Source organism: Oncorhynchus nerka, linkage group LG7 (genome assembly GCF_034236695.1).
Source record: "Oncorhynchus nerka isolate Pitt River linkage group LG7, Oner_Uvic_2.0, whole genome shotgun sequence".
NCBI classification, from domain to species: Eukaryota; Metazoa; Chordata; class Actinopteri; order Salmoniformes; family Salmonidae; genus Oncorhynchus; species Oncorhynchus nerka.
In genome coordinates this window covers 63,739,432-63,765,722 of record NC_088402.1, presented here as the reverse complement: position 1 = coordinate 63,765,722, position 26,291 = coordinate 63,739,432, and the positions used below count along the sequence as shown (strand labels likewise).

General features: G+C 43.7%; 1 protein-coding gene across 6 annotated transcripts in view; it reads right to left on the bottom strand.

Moving 5' to 3' along the window:
- LOC115132169 (protein NDRG3-like) overlaps window positions 1-25,754 on the bottom strand; it is a 68,134-nt gene extending 42,380 nt beyond the window's left edge. Inside the window, exons 1-3 of one of the 6 annotated variants that reach the window (XM_029664486.2) lie at window positions 25,608-25,754; window positions 3,674-3,762; window positions 498-530 (exon numbers count right to left, since the gene is read on the bottom strand). In XM_029664486.2, the coding sequence (XP_029520346.1) occupies window positions 498-530; window positions 3,674-3,730 (90 nt within the window). In that variant the 5' untranslated portion in view covers window positions 3,731-3,762; window positions 25,608-25,754. Of the gene's footprint in view, window positions 1-497; window positions 531-3,673; window positions 3,763-20,704; window positions 20,890-25,607 lie in introns of those variants that run through there. The other 5 variants (XM_029664490.2, XM_029664488.2, XM_029664492.2 and 2 more) reach the window with 5 other exon arrangements.
- Window positions 25,755-26,291: the final 537 nt, after the last annotated feature.

Below are 26,291 nucleotides of genomic sequence, written 5' to 3'. Positions count from 1 at the left end.
CTTGGCCAATCAATCACCAATCAGAGAAGTGTCTTACAAGGTCGCATGAGAGGAGAGTGTGTGTGCGTGGAAATAAGTCAACCATGTATCATAAGGAGAAGGAAACAAAGCTAACTATCAGCTAGATAGATGCACATTACAATAGCTGTGTTTACACAGGCAGCGCAATTCTGATATTTTCAATTGTGAAAAAAGATCAGAATTAGGCTGCCTTTGAAAACACAACCATTATCACTTACCATGATGGTGTTGGTCAGATTGCCACCCAGAAACCACAAAACAACAACTTTGCTTTCTCCAAAGACTCAAGAGTAATTAGCACAGCATCAAAGCTGCAACAATCTCACAGACTGACCAGCCGAACGCAGACAACACACTCCTGGCCAATAGGCCCTAGATCCAGAGAGAGCAGTCTGATTTGGGCTGGACCCAAATGTGCCCAGCCATTCCATGATATGTTAGGCAAATTTCATACATCTAAGAGATGTTTGACTCACCTGACAGTCAAAGTCCTGGAAGTTCCGCCCATTCTGCAGAGAGAAGAAAATTTGTTGATGAGTTTAAGTCATAAACGAGTGCCAGATCTCTTAACCTTCTAATCTAGAGAGTGAGAAAAAGAGAGCAGAGTAATAAGCACATGAGGGTAAAAAGCTCCTCTTCTCTCCTCATTCATTATCCCTCAGTACTCCATTCTGCTCCAAGGCCTTCTGAAGAGCCTGTAGAGCCACAGCCTTCACTAGGAGGCTGAGGGGACCACGAGCCGTCTCAGATCACTGTGTGGAGTAGATTACCTATTGGCTGATGCCAGGTCCTGCCTCTCTCTCTGTGTGTGTGTGTTTCACCCTGTGTTGTTTGTGTCATTACTGTCCTCATACTGAGCCCTCCACCCACCCTCATCATTAACAGTGATGTACTGCTGGAGAGGAGAGTGGAGACACTGAGCAGATGTCGCAGAGCTAATACAGGATCATTACTGCAGACCCTTATTACACAGTCAGAACAAACATGCTCTCACTCACGGTCACATTCCCCACTACAGTTAGTCAGGCCATATCTAACAAGGCAGGGTCAAGGGGTTTAAGCTTGCAGAGTGGTTCAAGTGCCTCAGCCACCCATCATAGTGTAGTGAGCAAAGTGAGATACTGTTTTAAAACTTATGGTTGATTCACTGTGAGATCAAATATAGCCCACTATGCAAGCCCTCTTCCTGACAATGTCAATCTTTTATCAGCTCCAAGTACCTGCTAACTACCAATACAGTCTCATCTAATCTACCATTACTTCTAGTGCGGCAGGTAGCCTAGCGGTTAAGAGCGTTGGGCCATTAACCAAAACGTTTGCTGGTTCGAATCCCCGAGCCGACTCGATGAAAACTCGGTCGATGTGCCCTTGAGCAAATGTAAATCCAACATCATTACACTTTGGCTCAGCCGCTCATATCATCTCCTCCAGCCTGGTTTCCAAAGGTTACCAGCGCAGAAGCAGTATGGGTTATGTCAGCAGACTGATAACATGTAGATGTGGAGATTGACAGAGCAGTGCGTGGATCCTCTGTTTAGATGTAGTTCTTGCAATGGCTAAATGATCAAGCGAGGCTAGTGAAAGGTGAACCTATGTGGGAGTAAAGGAGTGTGAAAGTGGTAGTTAACACTAGAACCACCAAAGGCCACTCAGCTCCTTCCCTTACTTTACCTAAATATTTGTATTTTACATTGCTTAAGTTGTCAGAATTGTTTAAAATCACAAGCAGAAAAGTATTGAGGTTATTTACCAGTTCCCCCCCACACACCTATTACTACCTTAAGGGTCCAAGACAAATGCCCCGTAAGGCGTTGGTACCCAGGCGTTAAAGTGTCCTGTCATGACTGTCCTGTGAGGAGCCAATGGGTCAGATCAGCTTGACAATGGTTGACCGCAACCAAACCTCTCACCCACAGAAAATGGGAGGGAGCGAACTGGTGGGGGTTGACAGCTCACAGCCTGTCATAAATTAAAGAAGAAGACTATTTTCCACTCCAGTATTAATCAAAGGAATGTCTTTGTTAACAGACAGTCTTTCCACCGAAACGCTAACAGTTTCTAAAGCGAATACTGGAACAATATTTATAACATAAGAACGTGGGGAATGGTCAGAGATGATCTACAGAAAACAAATATCATATTGGTTTTCATTTTGTGATGTCATTATAAAGGAAATACTGTACCTTGGAAAGTATGTTCCCTTTCCATCCCTAACGTTGTATATGAAATATAAAACAATAAATTATTTTTGAGGAATGTGATTTTAGGAGCCATAAGAGCATTTGCCTTCTATAAACTGTGCACAGTAAGTAGCCATGCCCCGAGTGAGGTCAGAGAGCATGTCAGACTGATGGAACAGCCAGCGTGCATAAAAGGGTTGGAACAGAAATTAATATTAGACCAGAAAAATGTGAGGCGGGAGCCTACATTTTAAATGGTTGGAACTTTGATCCTCAACATGAGAGGAAGAAAATCAACTCACCTCCCAGACCAGAACATCGCCAGGCTGCAGCTGCGAGTGTAGTGGTTGAAAATCTGACTTTCGACACAAGGTGGAGAAAACTCCTCTCTTGGACAATCACTGGTACGGCTGATTAGCTGTCTTAAGTCAAATATGTAGAAAAGCGACTAAGTGGGACCATCCTACTACTCTTCAAATGGGGTAGTGAATTGAGGTTAGCTTCAGCTGTAAGTTAGCAAGAAAAGTTAACCTACAAAGCTAGAAGCTACTGGTATCTTTCTTGCATTGTAAAGTGTTCTAGCCTGTTAGGAAATTGTTTTGTGAATAGTAACTAACGGTTTCAATTCTACATTACGTGTCGCATTATTCAAGTGTGTCAACTTCTGTGCAGCATGAGTGATGCAGCCCACGCAGACCAGAGTGCTCACCCTATAAGGGGGAAATCGGCTGCACAGAAGTACCAAAAGTAACAAAAATTCTAGTACCAAACCGTTCAAAAGTTTCAGAATACCATGCAACACGATTGTTTATGCACTAGGCTATTTATCAAATGTTGGTGTTAAGGCCTACCTTTACGACAAATAATTTGACCTGCGCCCCTTGCTTATAACCTCTTTCGTTTCTACTTCGTTTCGCTGTAACAAGACTATTACTTACTGTAACTCAAGTACTAATCGAATATACAAATTAAATTAAATGTATTACACTAATGTTTTTAATGTAAGAGAAACTAAGAAATGCAAGGTCTACATGTTGCAGTAGCCTATTTCTTTGTGGAATAAAACATATACTTACATGCATTTTATGTCCTTAATTAAATATATATCATTATTCATTATAAAACAAAATACATTCAAACAACTCATTTTTTCCGATGGTATTTATTTAGGTTGATCACAATAGATGAATCTGATGCGTATGCTAATGAAGACAGCTGACAACTTTCTCTAGCGGGTACTTACATACTGAAAGGGGTATATGGGTTTTAGTGTTAAGTGTGTGTGTGCGCGCACACACGCGCGCATCTCTCTCACTTGGTAGAGCATGGTACTTGCCATGCCAGGGTTATGGGTTCGATTCACATGGGGGACCGGTATGAAAATGTATGCACTCACTAAGTAAGTCGCTCTGGCTAAGAGCATCTGCTAAATGACTAAAATTTACATTTGTGTGATCTTTCTATCCACTCACCTTATTTGTGAGCAGGGGCTTGATCTCAGTCAGCTGCACATCCTGGAGCTCATCCATCGTAACTTAGGTCTGACAGCTGTCAATCACACCTGGGGAAGACAGAGAGGAGTGTCAGTCTTCTTCACAGGAAGCAGTTGTAAGCTACTACTACCACCACTAACTTATTTCCCTGACTTCAACTCGATAAATGATATCCACTATCCTTCCATCATCAAAAGAAGTCTGAGGAGGACAACAAACTCCAACAAAGGAGAAACCAGCGGCTCTGTTGCTATGGACACAGTGAGGCACACAGCCAACATTTGATAATGGAGCCCTTTAAAAACATTGTTCACTGACAATATAGGAAAAGGGATGACATATGGAACGACTCCAGTGATGTCATTTCAGCAAGCCAAGACACCCACAATCTCAGATTGAAATAGTTTATGTAGTTAGAAACAGGTAAGATTGGCATCTTCATTTTCCACCATAATTTGCAAATAAATTCATAAAAAATCCTACAGTGTGATTTTCTGGATTTTTTTTCTCATTTTGTCCATCATAGTTGAAGTGTACCTTTGATGAAAATTACAGGCCTCTCTCATCATTTTAAGTAGGAGAACTTGCACAATTGGTGGCTGACTAAATACTTTTTTGCCCCATTAATTTAAGGTAAATAATGCAAGCGACTTCAATTACTAATTTCTCTGCAAGGGAGGGGGGGGGGGGGACAGACAGACAGTCACCAGATTCACAGGGAATACATTACAGCTTTCTACTATTTGTTACAGAAAACTGATACTGTATACCGGTTGGGCTGAGTTTGCATGGGGTGTCCGTGGGTGCCAATTTGGGTGCAATCAATAAGCTTAATTTCTCAGCGATAAAATGTTATTTAAACAAAAACTTTGTCAGGAATGCCAACCAGTTTCTAACTACAGAAACATATTTATATAGTGGGTGTCAAAATACTCTGTCTTGTGCTTTTTGATGGTGGAACGACCCAGTGGTGTTAACTGAATCTTTCTGCAGTTCTAGTACACACAGAGTGAGAGGAAAACTGAAGAAATAGGAATTAGTGAAAGAGAGCGCAGGAAGAATCCTGTTAAAGAGTGATGGAGAGCACTAGGGAGAACATAAATGAAGTAATAACACGTAAAGGGAGAGTTGATGGGAGCATAAGTATTAAAAGGAGACCCATCAAACTCCCCACTGTATATTGTCAGTATAACTCAGTTCTATTTTATTTCCAATGTGAATGAGATTCAATTGCCGTACTACAGCCTACTTATGTAAAACCCTAAATGGAACACTAGGGCAATTTTCAGCAATTCACTGGCAGACATTTGAACACTCACAGTGCACCAGGATGTCTAATATTATTGCACACCGAGGGTGCACTAAGAAAGGGAAAATAAATTACACTGATTGACATGCCAACTGCAGACAACGCTGTGCTCAGACAGCCAACGTCATCTCCCTGTCCTGTCGCAGTAGGGGAGTATATGACAGCGTGTAATCACTGTGTGACCAATGTCTGAATGGTAGAGTAGAGGTGAAATGAGCCAGAAGAGAATGGGACAACAATCTGGTGAAACAGGATCACAAGCAGTGGATGTCCTCCTTACTGTGATGAATGTCCAGTGATTTTGTGAACACGCCTCTCTCTCTGTGCTGCTCTGTCTTCTTAGTGAACATTGCCAAGTCTGTTCCAGTTCCAAATCTAACAAGGCAACAGTGAACATGTTGTCCAACACGAATTATGCAGCATGTGATTAACTGGTCCTTTGTAACCCAGTTGGTAGAGCATGGAGCTTGTAATGCCAGGGTAGTGGGTTCGATTCCCGGGACCACCCATATGTTAAATGTATGCGTGCATGACTAAGTCACATTGGATAATAATGACTTTAGCTCCCGCCAATCAGTGTAATTTTGTATATGCCAGATCTCTAAGGCAAGACGCATCATTCACCCAAGTTGTCAAAATCGTCCCAGTGCTGTCGTAGATATCGTGTGACTAACATACAAACGGAGACAGATCCACAGTCCCCTCCCCAATTTCATTGTGGGGAACAATTATATGTGGGGTAGATGAGCACTCATTGTGTAGAGCCAGAGCAAGATGAACACTTGCCCTGATGATAACTGCCAGCATGCTTCTGTCACACTGTCCCTCACAAGCTCTCTCACACATAATCTGAAATGCATTTTTCCAGACAGAAAACCAACTGATTTGAAAGTGTAGGCTGAAAATAGAAGGCAGCTTAGATGGGAGCTTTGATGAGCTCTTCAGCTTTGCTGCTCTTACCAGAGGGCAGAGAAGTCAACAGAGCCTACCACTCAAATCTCTTTCCATAGTACTGAGTCAACAGCAAGCTATAAGTGGATGGGGGGCAAAGCAAAATATAACAAATCTCAACTAAAACCAGATCAGCCAAGTATACTGTATATTGGAGGAGATGAGGCAATATTCCACATGCTTTCAAGGATTTGAGGTGGGATCCCACATTTCCTTCAATGTGGCAGAGCTAAAGTTGGACACAGCCAGGGGGAAATCTGTAGTGGGGCTGAGGATGGATGCCCTGACCCAGAAGATTAAGGTTACTATAGACTCCACCAGGCTTTCACCTCACATTTGATATGAAAGCCTGTAGAAGTTCTTGTCAGAAAGAGGCTAAAAGAATGTGGAGTATCCAAGTCAGCATACCACTGCTGGCTTGCTTCTGAAGCTAAGCAGGGTTGGTCCTGGTCACTCCCTGGATGGGAGACCAAATGCTGCTGGAAGTGGTGTTGGAGGGCCAGTAGGAGGCACTCTTTCCTATGGTCTAAAAAAATATCCCAATGCCCCAGAGCAGTGATTGGGGACACTGCCCTGTGTAGGGTGCAGTCTTTCGGATGGGCCGTTAAACAGGTGTCCCGACTCTCTGAGGTCATTAAAGATCCCATGGAACTTATCGTAAGAGTAGGGGTGTTAATCCCGGTGTCCTGGCTAAATTCCCAATCTGGCCATCAAAGTCACCTAATAATCCCCAGTTTACAATTGGCTCATTAATCCCCCTCTCCCCTGTAACTATTCACCAGGTCGTTGCTGTAAATGAGAATGTGTTCAGTCAATTTACCTGGTAAAATAAGAGATAAAGTATTTTGCCCCATACAAAAAATGGAATAGGCACGTTCAAACAGAAGCTGAGATACGAAACCAAAAAGCCAATTATTTTCCACGGGTGCCCACTTGGGGTAGTGCCATTTCAACCAAACTACATCAAAAATACATTTCTGAAATAGCAATTTTCTAAAATATAGTATACTAGCACCATAAATTGGCTTACTCTGTATAATTTGTGCTACTGAAGAGGGATGGAAGGGGCGGTTGAGAAAAAATGAATCATAAAACGGTCTACTCACAGCCAATCAGCCTGCCTACACTACTGACAGATCTCACTGGAGATGCTCTGAAGAATCCATTATTTCTCCCACCATGTTAAAATTAGCTCAATGGCTCTGTCAGACTATGCTAAGTGGTTCGCTTTTCAGAAGGAGAAAGGCCAAAGAAGGCCAAAGACAAAGAAATGAGTTTAAGACAACACAGGGCAAGAGAGTAAATAGCCACAGCGGCTTGTGGAGAGAAAAAGACATGTAGAAAAATAAAAGAATAAGAGTGAAGTCGATGGATCTCGCAAGCTTCTGGATCATGCTGGAATATGACGAGTCACATGGGTGGAGAATCAAATTTTTTGACAGAGAAGACAAATCATCCACCTTACATCCGACTGCACTTAACCTCTAAAAGTCGAAGCCTTTGGGGGTGGGTACTAAGCTAACATATGGAATTGTTTTAGGATGGTCAAATTTAACTATTTGGTTTAGAATTTTAGGACCCCTTTGGGCGAGCGGTGGGCCGATGTCAACGTTGTGAACAGAGTGCCCGATGGTGGGGGTGGGGTTATGGTATGGGCAGGCATAAGTTACAGACAACCAACACGATTGCATTTTACCGAGATACTATGAAGATGGCCAGTTCTTCCATGGCTTGCATACTCAGACATTTCCTTAATTGAGCATTTTTGGGATGCTCTCGACCGACGCAAACATTGTGTTTCAGTTCCCTCCGACATCCAGCAACTTTGCAAAGCCATTGAAGAGGAATGGGATAACATTCCACAGGCCACAATCAACAGCCTGATCAACTCTATGTGAAGGAAATATGCCATGCTGCATGAGGCAAATGGTGGTCACACCAGATACTGACTGGTTTTCTAATCCACACCTTTTTTGTAAGGTATCTGTGACCAACAGATGCATATCTGTATTACAAGGCATATGAAATTCATAGATTAGGGCCTAATTCAATATTCAATTGACTGATTTCCTTATATGAACTATAACTCAGTAAAATATTTTAAAATTGTTGCATGTTGCGTTTATATTTTTGTTCTGTATATTTATCATTATCGCATCAATTCAGGCAACTTATTGCAATATGGATTCTTGTTCATATCGCCCAGCCCTCTCTCACACACACACACACACACACACAAGCTGCGTGAGTGATGGCATACACATTTCATTGCTCTGGAGTCACAGCAACAGAGACACTTTGTCTGAAGCTGTGAGCCCTGGATGAGTCAGTCAGTGATGGTGGAATAACACAGACCTCTCACACAGACCGCCCTCTAAATCAGGGCACACACACACACACACACACACACACACACTGAGATCACCTTTCTCATAAAAAGATCACACAAATTACATTTCCCAACATGTCAATCACAAACCATGAGTCATATACACTAATGTCCTGTCCATGATGTCTTTCAACACAGGGTATGCTGCTCACATGTCAATTGTAATCTAATATAGCCTCATTTTCATAGAGGAAGAATAAGAAGAGACTAAAACAGTCTGTCAGCTGAGTTGATAATGAGAGTTTGAGAGAAGCAGACAGTAGAGGGTCAGTGCCAGGACTGTTGGGGACACAGAGTTGAGACTCCAGTGCAGACAATCAGTGCCGCTGTAATAGGCCTTTCCCAGACAGTCGCCAATCTATGCCCCAGCCAGTCTTCTGCCTACTGTATACGTCTCTCCTTTACCCTCCCGTTCAGCCCAGCACAATTCATAAGACTAAAGACATTAGCTAAGGATCACCAATCAATCACTTCCTGTAATGACCGACATACAGAGATGGAGAAATCTGATTATTCCTACTGGGGGATAGATCATGGTGACTGATAACCCAATTTTTCAGACAGATTTCAACATCTACCCGAACGAAACCTTGCGGGCAGTTGCCATGGTGACCAATCATCATCAGGCACGAGAAGAGACTTTGCTGGTTGTCCCCATTCCCCAACCACACAATTTAGATTCTAAAGGACCTCTATTAATGGAAAAGGGAAATTAAGAAGAGGAACCGAAATGTTAAAAGACGGGACGGGGAAAAACTAGAGAGGAGAGAGAAGCAAAGACAATATATAGACAGAGGGCAATTAAAGTGCAGTAATCTGCCAGCCTAATCACAGGGCTGATGGCTCGGTCACACTGCTAGGGTGCGTTATTAACACCCGCCACATACGGGTAGATTTTGGCATTGGCGGGTAAGAATTTCTATTTCACCGGCCACATTGGCGGGTGGTCACAATTTTCGGGAACATGATTTATTTATTTTCGATCCAACGCATAATTGTAGAAGTTGGTTGATTTGAGCTGATAGGTTACTAAAAACTGTGACTTTGTCCTAGTGTTACTTGGCTAGTCATACGCTAGGTTGTTTTTCAATATTAGTTTGAAATTTGCTTCAAAAGACCGCTAGTAGAACAGACATCACTGATAGACACGGAGTGCAGTTACCACGATAATGGCCTGCCACTTAAAAAGGGACAGCTAAATACTCAAATATTTTGGGGTAAATTGTGCTTAACTGAGCATGGAACAGTCCAAAAACCTTTAATTCATTAAACTTTGTAATTTATTATAATTAAAACACTTAAATAATTGTAAACATCAACTTCCGTACTCCTTGAAAAAAATGTCAGCGTTAGAGCCCTGAACTAATAATAATAATAATAATAAGCCGTATCACTCAGCATTTTGTTGTTCAGTTGTAGAACTGTTTAACTTTTCACTAGTGACTGGTATATTTTTTTCCATCTACCTGCCAGTGGACCAAAAAGTTGAATTTCCCCACTCAGCACACTGCCCTGCAGGCCTGGGCGGGAGACAGACCAAAGGGAGGGACAGAGTCAGAGTCGTGGGGTGGAGGGGCAGGACCACTGGCACTGCTAGTGGTCAATTACCTCCATTCACTGGACCCAGTGTGCAATCAGAGCCCATTCGAACTTCTCCTGGCCCACTGTCAGTCTGCATCTGTGCTTAAAATTAGAAACTGTACCAAACGAGCGCAGGGGACAGTATAGGTTTAAGTCTGAGCTCTGTCGGTCAATGGACCAGGTCCCCTAACCCTCACCCCCACTGAGCTTGCCCTGAAGGGTTCCACCACCATGCAAGGAAAATCCTGGCTAACAACAACCAAAAACTCCATCACAGCAGGCTTTACTGGTTGATAATCTGTCGGAGTTCTAATATGGTCTGAAATGGCAGCAATATTTCCTCTCAATGAACTTTATATTTGGATCCCCGTTAGCGACAGTTAAAAAGTTATTTTTCCATTGCAAATAGAAACACAATAAGGAGGCTATATACAAGGATTACCGGTACCAAGTCCATGTGCAGGGGTACCAGGTCGTTGAGGTTATACGTGACTAGACAATGAGGATAAATAAACAGTAGAAGCAGCGTATGGTACGAGTTTGAAAGTGCATCTAAGCGTGGCTTCAATATGTATGCGTGTGTGTGTTGGAGTGTCAGTGTGTGTCCAGTGAGTGTGCATAGAGCCAATGCAAGCATGTCAGTGCAAAAAGGTGGTCAACGCAAATAGCTCAGGTAGCCATTTGATTAACTGTTCCGCAGTCTTATGGTTTGGGGGTAGAAGCTGTTCATGAGCCTTTTGGTCCCAGACTAGGCGCTCCGGTACCGCTTGCCATGCAGTAGCAGAGGGACCCGTCTATGACTTGGGTGGCTGGAGTCTGACAATTTATAGGACTTTCCTCTGACACCACCTGGTATGGAAGTCCTGAATGGCAGGGAGCTCGGCCTTAGTGATGTACTCGGCCATACGCACTATCCTATGTAGCGACTTGCGGTCGGATGCCAAGCAGTTGCCATACCAAGTGGTGATGCAACCAGCCAAGATGCTCTCAATGGTGCAACTGTATAACTTTGAGGATGTGAGGGCCAAAGCCTTTCAGCCTCCTGAGGGGGAAAAGGGGTTGTCGTGCCCTTTTCACGACTGTTGATGTGTTTGGACCATGATAGGTTATTCGTGACGTGGACGCCTAGGAACTTGAAGTCAGCCCTCAGTTTCCTGTAGTCCTCGATCAGCTCCTTTGGCTTGCTGATGTTGAGTGAGAGGTTGTTGTCCTGTCACCTCACTGCCATTGTTGTTGATCAGGCCTAGCACTGTTGTGTCATCAGCAAACGTAATGATGGTGTTGGAGTCATGCACAGTCAAGCAGTCATGGGTGAACAGGATGGGACTGACCACACACCCCTGAGGGGCCTCAGTGATGAGTGTCAGTGTGGGGGATGTGGTGTTGCCTACCCTCACCATCTGGAGGCAGCCCATCAGGAAGTCCAGCATCCAGTTGCAGAGGGAGGGGTTTAATCCTAGGGTCCTTAGCTTAGTGATGAACTTAGCAGGCATTGTGGTGTTGAACGCTGAGCTGTAGTTAGTTTACAGCATTCTCACTTAGGCATTACTTGTGTCCAGGTGTGAAAGTGCTGTGTTGAGTGCAATGGCGTCATCTGTGGCTTTGTTAGGGTGGTATGCGAATTGGAGTGGGTCCAGGGTGTCTGGGATGATGGTGTTGATGTGAGCCATGACCAGCCTTTCAAAACATTTTATGGCTACAGATGTGAGTGCTACGGGTCGATAGTCATTTAGACAGGTTACCTTGTTGTTCTTGGGCACAAGGACTATGGTGGTCTGCTTGAAACATTTAGGTATTTAAGTAACATTTAGGTTTGAGACCAGGCAGGGGCGAGGAAACGGTCGTTAAGACACTAACAGCTTACAGACAGTAGGCAATTAAGGTCACAGTTAAAGAAAACTTAGGACACTAAAGAGGCCTTTCTACTGACTCTGAAAAACACCAAATAAAGATGCACAGGGCCCCTGCGCATCTGCGTGAACATGCCTTAGGCATGCTGCAAGAAGACATGAGGACTGCAGATGTGGCCAGGGCAATAAATTGCAATGTCCGTACTGTGAGACCCCTAAGACTGTGCTACAGGGAGACAGGAGGAACAGCTGATCGTCCTTGCAGTGGCAGACCATGTGTAACAACACCAGCACAGGATCGGTACATCCGGTACAACAACTGCCCGAGTTACACCAGGAACGCACAATCCCTCCATCAGTGCTCAGACTGTCCGCAATACGCGTTTGAGAGGCTGGACTGAGGGCTTGTAAGCCTGTTGTAAGGCAGGTCCTCACCAGACATCACCGGTGTCATGACGTTCGCCTGAGGGTAGGTTTATGACAGTCATAAATACCTCTCCCCCTTTTTCCTTTCTCTACCCTACTGATGTTACATTTGCAAACCCCTTGGTTAACATCAGAAGGTGGGGGGAAATTAACTATATTCTGGTAATCGGACCAATTGAACATATGCAGTGATACTTCATGAATATGATGTCAGTTCGGTTGTCATTTGAGACATTCTCATCAATGATAAGATGACAAACTCTACAGTGGAAAGTCTACACATCAGAGTTATCGGATTCACATGGAATTGTTGTTCAATTTAAAATGTTTGAATATGAAATCATTCGTGATGGGATGAAATGTGATTTTAGCTTCTAAAATGTGAGAATTGGGTTTTCATAAGGTTAGGGCTCTGCTCAATCAGTGGCCCGCCCCTGTGAAGAGTCATGGGTTATAAAACTTTTCAGACACACCCTTCTCGCTCCACTATTTGACAATATATGACGACAATATGACCTCCTGTTCCGAGGATGTGAGGACGAAGGTCCGATGTCAGAATGGATCAGCTAATAACTACAGAACGAAGCCAACATCAGCGTGAGCTTTGGTTGCAAATGTTATGAACTTTAAACTCTTATTCACTACAGAAGTGGTACCTCCTAGCCGTTGAGTTAGCAACAGCAGCTGCAAACGAGGGTTAGGAAGGAACAGACAAGAGTATTCCGTCTATCACACACTGACGTTACTACAACGCATCCAATTGACCACCAGAGACATTCTTCAAAGGACAAAGGACTCGGTTTGGCAACACGGCCTTCCATCTACCACCAACCTACTGAAGCACAGCTCAGAGTAAATATTTATTGCATTTTCCTTTTCCAAATGGGCGGTAAATTAGAATGCATAAGATACTGTATTTACGATAGCACAGCTTCTTCCTTTGTTACTCTCTTCCCGCTCAAACCCAGCCCCTTTTCTTTTGTGTAACAAGCTGTCATATCTGTTCCGCCCGCTAGGGACGATTTCCTTCATGACGTACTTTGTAATCAAGTTTTGATTAATTATGTGTATGTGTAATTCTGTGTGATTAGTTAGGTATTTAGTAAATAAATAATTAAACCCAATTTTGTATTACTGATTCAACTTGTTAGCCAGGTTTCGTGAAGATAACCAAGAATTTACAACTTTCAGATGAGACCGAATTAAGGTGACGATTAATATTGACTGCTATTGATGTAAAATATTACTAGGTCTTTTAGAGTTTATTCGCTTTGTATAGGTCTACAATCTTGTCCCTGACATCCTTGGAGAGCTCTTTGGTCTTGGCCATGGTGGAGAGTTTGGAATCTGATTGATTGATTGCTTCTGTGGACAGGTGTCTTTTATACAGGTTACAAACTGAGATTAGGAGCACTCCCTTAAAGAGTGTGCTCCTAATCTCAGCTCGTTACCTGTATAAAAGACACCTGGGAGCCAGAAATCTTTCTGATTGAGAGGGGGTCAAATACTTATTTCCCTCATTAAAATGCAAATCAATTTATAACATTTTTGACATGCATTTTTCAGGATTTTTTTGTTGTTATTCTGTCTCACTGTTAAAATAAACCTACCATTAAAATTATAGACTGATCATTTTTGTCAGTGGACAAACGTACAAAATCAGCAGGGGATCAGATACTTTTTCCCCCTCACTGTATCTCCATGAGAATTATGACACCACTGAGTCATTCATTCACACCCTGTTTAACAGTCGAATGCTTCTCCCTTCACGTCAAAACCTGCTTTGGCCACATTTTAGCCTAGAAAATAACGAGACCTTACAGACTGTCAAAACCCATTTCACAGACATATTTTGTCCTAAAATACATGTGACAGGTCTTTCTTGGCATGAAGAGAAACATTGGGCATATACACAGACTATAAACAAACCAGTGTGTGAAATAGCTTGGCGACTGCCGTTAGTGTTGAGGTGTTCCGTCTGTCAACCATAGCTGCTTAAGTAAATGGACCCAGTGTATGGGCTGAAGCCCAGTGCCACGTTACTTTATTAAAGATGTATGGAGGCCAGGGGGGAGATGACGAAGACAGAGGCTCTCCAGGCTAACTTAAACAAGTCTGTGTGTGTGGGTGGTTACCATTAGCGTCGCATGAGGGGAAAGAGACTAACATTCAACCACTTTGTCATAGAGTTCATTTCAAAAGAAGAACTGTCATTCCACAGATACAGCGAGATCAAAATAAAATTCAGTAGAAGGGTTGGATTTTGGATAGATTTTTTTATTTTTTATAACTTGAAGCCACACTATCAGTATTCCATACAATATTTAACAGCCCCTCAGCAGAAGTGCAGGCCAGAGTAGCGCTTCACTCCAGCAAGCTCACCAGCTCCATCCCTTTAACACACAAGTCACACTCAACAGTAGGGCTTCTTTATTCCAGTGCAGCCCCTTCAAATGGTGCCCCTCTCCCCTGGGTCAGATGTGCTGGCCAAGCAGCAGCCAAGAGAGTTAAGCTCAAGGTCGAGCTCAGGTTTCCCTTTGCCTCCGGCTCCCTGGTGACAGCCCGGGTCATGTTCTCAGAGCAGGGCACAGGACAGGATCCACCTGTGGAGAGCTGCCAAGCACCTGTGTATGCTACTGCCACCGGGGAAAACAATAGTCAGCTCCCGAGTGGCGCAGTCGTCTAAGGCAATGCATCTCGGTTCTAGAGGAGTCACTACAGACACCCTGGTTCGAATCCAGGCTGTATCTCAACCAGCCGTGATTGAGAGTCCCATAGGGTAGCACACAATTGGCCCAGCATCATCCAGGTTTGGAAATCATTGTAAATAAGAATTTGTTCTTAACTGACTTGCTTAGTTAAATAAAATATACAAATAAGGAGGGGGCATGTCTGTATGAGTGCCAGGACAGCCAGGATGCAAGTAGCATACGGGTGGCAGGCTAAGCACTGCAAAGCGAATCATCTACAATAATATCGAAGGTTGTTATTCAAGACACAACAGTGCAGATCAGGGTTCCAGTTATATCTGTTCAATCAAACCCTCCACACTAGTGTTAGTGGATTTTGAAGAAACTTGGATATCTACTTCAAAAGAGTGGAAAGGTTGGCAACATAGAGACACTGGATTTGTTAGGATAATAGTTCATTCCTGCCATTAAGGTAAGGAGAGGTAGACTAGCACTGACACAAAGCAGCCAGGATAGGCCACAGGGGAGGTACCAGGTTATGTGAAACGCCAAGCAAAACAGAATATTCATTATGAGTCGCAGGGTAATGTGTAAATGTTAGCTCCTTCCTTTGCGTTGCTTTGAATTCCCCACCCCATCGCTCTGATTAACTGGGCTTACTGATACACAAGCCCAGGGACCTTTTTCTCCAGTGCAAAACTGACAAGTTTGCCATTTGGTTAGGAAAAAAATCTAACTATAGAAATCAAATTACTGTGCTCAGTGTAGATTACATGTGGATTTATTTTTAGCTTTTCAGCTACTGTCAGGAGGTAGCCAGTGTTTCCTTTATTCTGTAAAAGACAAACACTGCGCAAAACAGTCTTGTTTGGGTAGCCTAATTGGTAAGTGCCACAGCACAGCTCCATACGTGGCACCTGTGTGCAGTGCCGTTACTGGTAGATCCGCTTCCTGTGGCTTTAGATCCTTAGCAGGGTGCTGGGGGGGCAATTTGATACGTCTGATTGTATGACAATCTCTGACACTGGGGAGTTATCCTAAAAGGGAAGAGGAGATTCTCAGTTGGCAAAATAGAGCGGGAATATCAGGCTACCGATGTGACAGGCTGGGCTACCTCCCCACAAGCAGCGTCCTTTCCCAAGGCTCAACAGCTGGAGCTCAGGACAACACAGGACTCCTGGGGAGATGACACACCGATTGTCAACCTCCATTGTGTATCAAACAATTCCACAAGGTCAAAGTGTAATATTGAGGTTGATGCTGCCATTACTGTAGGCTTAAGGTTGCTACAAGCTTTCCTTAGTCGAACAACTCGCATGGGCACTTTTGTCCACATCGTCATTGCGTTCCACCCAGAGGAAGTCCACCTTGTCTAGTGTATATCCATTAGGGGGCCATTGGGGAACCAGACTAGCTTACCAAGCAAGAAGGCACTCTGCAGCTAGTGACGACATTCAAACTTCCGGATCCGGTGGTTATGCCTTTTTGTTTACAAATGTTAACTAGCTAGCTACCCACCCACCTGTCGTTCCCATAGTAACGATTAAAACATTCCCAAACCAGAAACCATGGATTGATGGCAGCATTCGCGTGAAACTGAAAGCGCGAACCACTGCTTTTAACCAGGGAAAGGTGACCGGAAACATGACCGAATACAAACAGTGTAGCTATTCCCTCCGCAAGGCAATCAAACAAGCTAAGTGTCAGTATAGAGACAAAGTAGTCACAATTCAACGGCTCAGACACAAGAGGTATGTGGCAGGGTCTACAGTCAATCACGGATGACAAAAAGAAAACCAGCCCAGTCTCGAACCAGGATGTCTTGCTCCCAGGCAGACTAAATAACTTTTTTGCCCGCTTTGAGGACAATACAGTGCCACTGACACTGCCCGCAACCAAAACCTACGGACTCTCCTTCACTGCAGCCGACGTGAGTAAAACATTTAAACGTGTTAACCCTCGCAAGGCTGCAGGCCCAGAAGGCATCCCCAGCCGTGCCCTCAGAGCATGGGCAGACCAGCTGGCTGGTGTGTTTACGGACATATTCAATCAATCCTTATCCCAGTCTTCTGTTCCCACATGCTTCAAGAGGGCCACCATTGTCCCTGGCCCCAAGAAAGCTAAGGTAACTGAGCTAAACGACTACTGCCCCGTAGCACTCACTTCCGTCATCATGAAGTGCTTTGAGAGACTAGTCAAGGACCATATCACCTCCACCCTACCCGACACCCTAGACCAACTCCAATTTGCTTACAGGCCAAATAGGTCCACAGACGATGCAATCTGAACCACACTGCACACTGCCCTAACCCATCTGGACAAGAGGAATACCTATGTGAGAATGCTGTTCATCGACAACTGCTCAGCATTCAACACCATAGTACCCTCCAAACTCGTCATCAAGCTCGAGACCCTAGGTCTCGACCCCACCCTGTGCAACTGGACTTCCTGACGGGCCGCCCCCAGGTGGTGAGGGTAGGTAACAACATCTCCACCCCGCTGATCCTCAACACTGGGGCCCCACAAGGGTGCGTTCTGAGCCCTCTCCTGTACTCCCTGTTCACCCACAACTGCGTGGACATGCACGTCTCCAACTCAATCATCAAGTTTGCGGACGACACTACAGTGGTAGGCTTGACTACCAACAACGACGAGCTGGCCTACAGGGAGGAGGTGAGGGCCCTCGGAGTGTGGTGTCAGGAAAATAACGTCACACTCAATGTCAACAAAACAAAGGAGATGATTGTGGACTTCAGGAAACAGCAGAGGGAGCACCCCCCTATCCACATCGATGGGACAGTAGTGGAGAGGGTAGTAAAGTTGTGTACGCCGAGGAACTTATCACGGACAAACTGAATTGGTCCACCCACACAGACAGCGTCGTGAAGAAGGCGCAGCAGCGCCTCAAGGAGATGATTGTGGACTTCAGGAAACAGCAGAGGGAACACCCCCCCTATCCACATCGATGGAACAGTAGTGGAGAGGGTAGCAAGTTTTAAGTTCCTCGGCATACACATCACAGACAAACTGAACTGGTCCACTCACACAGACAGCATCGTGAAGAAGGCGCAGCAGCGCCTCTTCAACCTCAGGAGGCTGAAGAAATTCAGCTTGTCACCAAAAGCACTCACAAACTTCTACAGATGCACAATCAAGAGCATCCTGTCGGGCTGTATCACCGCCTGGTACGGCAACTGCTCCGCCCACAACCGTAAGGCTCTCCAGAGGGTAGTGAGGTCTGCACAACGCATCACCGGGGGCAAACTACCTGCCCTCCAGGACACCTACACCACCCGATGTCACAGGAAGGCCATAAAGATCATCAAGGACATCAACCACCCGAGCCACTGCCTGTTCACCCTGCTATCATCCAGATGGCGAGGTCAGTACAGGTGCATTAAAGCAGGGACCGAGAGACTGAAGAACAGCTTCTATCTCAAGGCCATCAGACTGTTAAATAGCCACCACTAACATTGAGTGGCTGCTGCTAACACACCGACTCAACTCCAGCCACTTTAATAATGGGAATTGATGGAAATTGATGTCAAATATATCACTAGCCACTTTAAACAATGCTACTTAATATGTTTACATACCCTACATTACTCATCTCACATGTATTTACTGTACTCGATACCATCTACTGCATCTTGCCTATGCCGTTCTGTACCATCACTCATTCACATATCTTTATGTACATATTCTTTATCCCTCTACACTTGTGTGTATAAGGTAGTAGTTTTGGAATTGTTAGTTAGATTACTCGTTGGTTATTACTGCATTGTCGGAACTAGAAGCACAAGCATTTCGCTACACTCGCATTAACATCTGCTAACCATGTGTATGTGACAAATACATTTGATTTTTACATGTCTGGTGTTCTATGCTTCAACACTACTTTTTAGCCTAGGAAACATGTCCCTATGAATTGCAACAGCTTGAACTGTTCTTACAACTCAACAGAGAAAAGGCAAGGTTCGTCCACTGAACACTTCAAGAGGAGATGGAGAAAACAGATCTCTGTTAAAAACACCAGCACTGGGCTCCCCCTCATTCACACCAGCTTGATTTTACTGTGTGTGAGGGGCAAGGTTTTCATATAGTTTGCAGGTCAATAGCACATTAACAGTCCTCAATAGATTTGACTTCCATCTTGTGTCAACAGCTTGACAATTTATGACATATACAGTGTCTTCGGAAAGCATTCAGACGCCTTGAATTTCCCACATTTTGTTAGGTTACAGCCTTATTCTAAACTGGATTAAAAAGTCCCCCCCTCCCTCAATCTACACACAATACCCTATGAATGACAAAACAAAAACAGGTTTAGAAATGTTTACAAATGTTATGACATTTACATAAGTATTCAGACCTTTGACTCAGTACTTTGTTGAAGCACCTTTGGCAGCGATTACAGCAGAATCTTCTTCAGTATGACACTACAAGCTTAGCACATCTGTATTTGGGGATTTTCTCCCATTCTTCTCTGCAGATCCTCTCAAGCTCTGTCAGGTTGGATGGGGAGTGTAGCTACACAGCCATTTTCAGGTCTCTCCAGAGATGTTCGATCTGGTTCAAGTCCGGGCCACTCAAGGACACTCAGAGACTTGTCCCGAAGCCACAAATGCGTCATCATGGCTGTGTTCTTAGGGTCGTTGTCCTGTTGGAAGGTGAATCTTCGCTCCAGTCCCTGCCGCTGAGAAACATCCCCACAGCATGATGCCGCCACCACCACGCTTCACCGTAGGGTTGGTGCCAGGTTTCCTCCAGACTTGACGCGTGGCATTCAGGCCAAAGAGTTAAATCTTGGTTTAATCAGACCAGAGAATCTTGTTTATCATGGTCTGAGTCCTTTAGGTACATTTTGGCAAACTCCAAGCGTGCTAACATGTGCCTTTTAATGAGGAGTAGCTTGCCTGGCCAATCTACCACCAAGGTCCGATTGGTGGTGTGCTGCAGAGATGGTTGTCCTTCTGCAAGGTTCTCCCATCTCCAGAGGAACTCTTGAGCTCTGTCAGTGACCATTGGGGTCTTGGTTACCTCCCTGACCAAGGCCCTTCTCCCACTGATTGCTCAGTTGGGCCAGGTGGCCAGCTCTAGGAAGAGTCTTGCTGGTTCCAAATGTCTTCCATTTAAGAAAGATGGAGGCCACTGTGTTCTTTGGGGGACCTCCGATGCTGCAGAATTCTTTTGGTACCCTTCCCCAGATCTGTGCCTCGACACAAATCTGTCTCGGAGCTCGATGGACAATTCCTTCGACCTCATGGCTTGTTTTTTGCTTGGGACCTTACATAGATAGGTGTGCACCTTTCCAAATCATGTCATTCCAATTTACCACAGGTGGACTCCAATCAAGTTGTTAGAAACATCTCAAAGATGATCAACAGAAACAGGATGCACCGGAGCTCAATTTCAAAACTCTTAGCAAAGGGTCTGAATACTTCCATTAAAAACAAAATACCTTATTTACATAACACATTTGCAAAAATTTATAAAAACCTGTTTTTGCTTTGACATTAGATTGCTGAGGATTTTTACAATTTTTTAAATCCATTTTTGAATAAGGCTGTAACGTAAAAAAAATGTGGAAAAAGTCAAGGGGTCTGAATACTTTAAGGCACTGTACATCTTCATATATAACCCAACGGCTACCATGAATATTATCAAAGGAACATCTTTGTTGGGGGATAAGACTGTCACACAGTACACCACCATAGACAATTATATGCATCCTGCTATGGTACATGGGTGAAAATGGTTGTCCCTGACAAATGGGAGACATTGATCAGGAGGAATAGACACCAGCCATGGTACCATGACGTCATAGACTGCCTTTGCTGGACACTGCTGCTGTTGTTTCTGTAACTCTTCCACCCGCTGCAAAGGATCCTCAGCTGTCTTCCTCTTCCGGCCACTGGAGCTGGGTCAGAGGTTGATTGAGATGAACCAGGCCGGGGAGATGATGAACCAAGGGGCAATGAACCACCCTAGATGAGCTGCAAAAAGCACCACCCACCTCAAAGCAGATGGTGAATATATTAGAATACGTCGCAATAACTTTTAAACATCGCCATGGGCTCCTTAGAGTTAAAATGATTCATCAAAGGAACGGAGTCCATAAACATCTCAAACTAATTAATACATGCACACACTCCATTGTCTGTTTTCAAATGTTTGAACTAGCCCTGCTAATCATGTTGATAACACAGGCACTAAATATTTCCCACTCAATTTCTCCCACACAGAAAAGAGCCAACATGTTCTAACTAGGTCTTCTAAACTTAAGATCACAAACACCATACAAAAGTACTCAGCTGCATGACAAGAGTACATATCATATCTGGCATATGGGTGTCTGATGAGGTTTCAAGGAAACACAAAGCCAATCCAGTTGTCGGACAATCGGCAGGACTCACACCGTCGGCAGCCCTACTCCACGTCTCTTTCACCCTTTTCAGATTGCGAATGACTGGTCCCAAATCTTTCTCCATGTTTCTTTGATATCAGTATCAGTGTTCAAATTGTGATATCTCCATCCAGTGGTTGTCTTTTGCGTGCTTGTCTGAATACAACCGCATCAAACGGTGGTATTGGAGCTCGTATTGTCTCAGCAGCTTGCACAGACGCTCCTTGAAACTGGACAGACATAATTGCGCGTAGCAAATCTCAAACTAAAATCACAAAACAAGGAAGCTTGCAAGTAGAATAGTAAGTAGTAGCACGACCTACATTGATTGCGTGTTTATACCAGAAGGGATATTGAAAAAGATGTAGACACAGGGGCGGGACTTTGTTGCAAACCTCACTCAATACTGCCCCGGAGGGTATCCTAGTGGTTAGAGCGTTGGGCCAATAACCGGAAGGTTGATGGATCGAATCCCCTAGTTGACAAGGTAAAAATCTGTAGTTCTGCCCTTGAGCAAGGCACTGTTCCCCGGGCGCCGAAGATGTGGATGTGGATTAAGGCAGCCACCTGCACCTCTCTGATCCAGATTAAAATGTGGAAGAGACATTTCAGTTGTTTAACTGACTAGGTATTTCCCTTGACCAGTCTTCAAGGAATAATAAATCAGCTCTCATTTTCCAGGTTAAAAAAAAGTTGAATGCGACATTGCAACACTGTGCTGCGCTCTGTAGGGTCCATTTCTGAAGGGTACAAGATCAGCCTTTAATCACAATTCTTAAAATTACAGCCATCAACCAGCCCCAGCAGTTAACAGAAGAAAATGTAAACGAATAAACCACATGAACAACATTATGTAATCTGGACCAGAGGATAACATTTTCACTATTGTTTACATACAGTAGTCCTGCCTTCTTCCCCCACCCCACCAGCTCAGAGCAGAGCTTGGCAAAGACCTCCCCAAGGACAGCAACAGAAATAGAATCAAGGATGGAGGAGGTAACAAGGGCAGCCAATGGAATGGAAAGAGACCATACAACAGCTTCTACATGGCCAGGGTGCAGGTGAAAGGATGGGCAGAGTAAAGAGAGGCCAGGTTTATAAAATAAACAAACATTACACATACTGAAGGATTAGTGGACATATGTTGTAGCAGCGGCAGATTTGGAGTGGGATTTGGACCCAGTCCAAATCCCCACTCAGATTTCCTACACCAGAGAACTGCAACAACTAACACACAAAATCAGAAACCTAGAAAATTCAGAGCAAGTACAGTAGAAGGTTTTGCGCGTTTCTGTAGCAGAGGAGGGAGGGGGCATCATCGCTTGCCATTGCCAACAACTCCCACCTGTTCTGGGTAGAGCGTAAGTAAGGGCCCAGACTAGAGGTCGACCGATTATGATTTTTCAACGCCAATACCGATTATTGGAGGACCAAAAAAGCCGATACCGATTAATCTATTTTTATTTATTTACTGAATACTGAATTAACACTTATTTTAACTTAATATAATACATCAACAAAATCAATTTAGCCTCATAAATAATGAAACATGTTCAATTTGGTTTAAATAATGCAAAAACAAAGTGTTGGAGAAGAAAGTAATATGTGCCAATATGCAATAGGTGCCATGTAAAAATGTGTGCCATGTAAAAAAGCTAACGTTTAAGTTCCTTGCTCAGAACATGAGAACATATGAAAGTTGGTGGTTCCTTTTAACATGAGACTTCAATATTCCAAGGTAAGAGGTTTTAGGTTGTAGTCAATATAGTATTTATAGGACTATTTCTCTCTATACCATTTGTATTTCATATACCTTTGACTATTGGATGTTCTTATAGGCACTATAGTATTGCCAGTGTAACAGTATAGCTTCCATCCCCCACCTCACCATTACCTGGGCTCGAACCAGGAACACAATCTACAACAGCCACACTCGAAGCATCGTTACCCATCGCTCCACAAAAGCCGCTGCGCAAGGGCAATAACTACTCCAAATCTAAAAGCGAGTGACGTTTGAAACGGTATTAGCGCACACCCAGCTAACTAGCTAGCCATTTCACATTGATTACACCAGCCATTAGGCTTGAAGTCATAAACAGTGCTGTTCTTGCGAAGAGCTGCTTGCAAAACGCACTAAAGTGCTGTTTGAATGAATGATTATGGGCCTGCTGCTACTCAGTCAGACTGCTCGATCAAAATCAGACTTAATTAAAACATAACACAGAAATATGAGCCTTTGGTCATTAATATGGTAGAATCCGGAAACTATCATTTCGAAAACAAAACGTTTATTATTTCAGTGAAATATGTAACCGTTCTGTATTTTATCTAATGGGTGGCATCCCTAAGTCTAAATATTCTTGTTACATTGCACAACCTTCAATGTTATGTCATAATTACGTAAAATTCTGGCAAATTAGTTTGCAATGAGCCAGCCAGGCAGACCAAACTGTTGCATATACCCTGACTCTCCGTGCAATGAACGCAAGAGAAATTACACAATTTCACCTGGTTAATATTGCCTGCTAAACTGTCTTAGTAGTTATAACTAGTGATTATGATCGATTGTTTTTTATAAGATAAGTTTAATGCCACTAGCAATTTACCTTGGCTTCTACTGCATTCGCGTAACAGGCAGGCTACTCGTGGAGTGCAATGGTTAGAGTTAACCGTTGGACTAACGTCACTAGCCATTCCGATTAATCGGTCAACCTCTAGCCCAGACACACCAATAGCGTTTGCTGGCCGAGAGCACTTAGCACCTCTTAACGTAATTTGCGAACCGAGTGCCGATTGTACATGTAGAATCACAAAACAATGTGTCAGTCAGACGTCTCCAGCGGGTGGTCCCTAAAACAGCGGGCTGAGCGATTGCCAGATGAACGCTATATCCACATTCAGTGCGAGTTGCACGAGCATTAACAGTTCCAAAGACTATAGCTTTACCCAAGCAAACAAGGGTATATTTTAAAAGTACAAAAAAAATAACAGTCCCTGTGTGTCTGTACACCTCATCAAGGGCAATTGTTTGTAGAGTTACTGTAGGGTAAGTAGCAGAGGCCATCTGGACTCCTAAACAGTTGTCACTAATCGCATCGACTTTGCTGGCATTTGTTTGTGTTTTTTGATCTCCATTTCTCTTGGTTAGCAGCATGAATACACAATCCAAGGGACACATTACTGGGGGATCAAATGCCATAGCTACATGTAAATACCAAAATAAAGGAAACACAAACTTAGTGTCTTAATAGGGCATTGGGCCACCAGGACAGCTTCAATACACCTTGGCATAGACTTTACAAGTGTCTGGAACTCTATTGGAGAGATGCGATTACATTCTTCCACGAGAAAATCCATCATTTGTTAATGACACACACACACACACACTATAAACCCTTTTGAGACCCTTCTTTCAAAGTCACTAAGCTCTATTCTAGCCATGGTAGCCCCCAAAAAATGGCAGCTGGGCATATTTATACATTTAAATAATTTAGCAGACTCTTATCCAGAGCGAAATGCAGTAGTGAGTGCATACATTTTCATAAAATGTTATGTACATGACCATAAGCATGATGGGATCTTAATTGCTTAATTAACTCAGGAACCACACCTGTATGAAAGCATCTGCTTTCAATATACTTTGTATCCCTCATTTACTCAATAAATGTCCTTTATTTTGGCAGTTACTTATTAAAGGGCATCATTGTTCTTCTGCAAAGGGCTTGCTCTAACTAACCAGACAGTGAGTCCACCTCCCCATATGACTTGCTCGGTGTTCTGAATGTCATGAAAGGAATAACCTATCACCCTATAGATGAATACACAACCAAGATAGGCCTAGTTATAGGGGAAATGGCTAATGTCAGGGGTGTACTGTCGCCTAGCTAGCATCTCAAGTCCAATAGCTAGCTAGAAAAGCTCCAAAAACATGCTCTTCCAACCAACCTCTGCTGTGCTGTTCTACTGTTAGCTATTTATAGTCCGTTAAGTAACGACTGGACGTTAGTAGCAAGACAACTAAACCACCATGTGTGAAAATGACAGTAAATTAATGAGATCGACAAAAACGTTAGGTTTCACAACCAGATAGTTAACCAGCCACCAACAACCAGTGCAACAACCAGCTAGCTAACACATACTGTAGCTGCTAGCTAGCTGGCTTGAGAACGCACTTCACCAAACCTTTGGCTAACAAAATCAGCTAGCTAACGTTATAGCTACTGTCACACAAATGTAACACTAGGAAGCCCTTTTAAGGTGGCTACACGCTCTTTATATCCAATAATTGACCTTTTGTGCCATGTTACTCACCCGTTGACTTTTGATAAAACCGTGGAAATAGCAGGGTCTGCCTGGCTGTCTCGTAGTGCTCTGAATCACTCGATTCCAATGTGCCAACTGAAAACACTACTCTAAACTGACATACATTCAAGGCGGACCTTTTCAATGCGGAAAGGGAGGGGGGGCAGCTCCCATGATTTTTCATTCACCACCCCTGGAGCATGACCAGAACGAGTGTGGTAGGAGCTATATTATGACTTCTCTCAGCAGTCTAAATCTGTCCTGTACAATAAAATGTTTTTAAATCGAATACCTGTATGACTTAGTTAATTTCCCTAGCCTAATTCTGGGTATTGTAAGATCTTTTGCATGATATACATGACCAAAAGTATGTGGACACCTGCTCTGTCAAACAGCTCATTCCAAAATCATGGGCATTAATAGGGAGTTGATCCCCCTTTGCTGCGCTAACAGCCTCCACTGTTCTGGGAAGGCTTTCCACTACATGTTGGAACATTGTTCCCAGGCCGTCATTGAAAATAAGAATTTGTTCTTAACTGACTTGCCTGGTTAAATAAAGGTCAAATTAAAAATTGCTGCGGGGACTTGCTTCCATTCAGCCACAAGAGCATTCATGATGTTGGGTGATTAGACCTGGCTCACAGTCGGCATTCCAATTCATCCCAAAAGGTGTTCGATGGGTTTGAGGTCAGG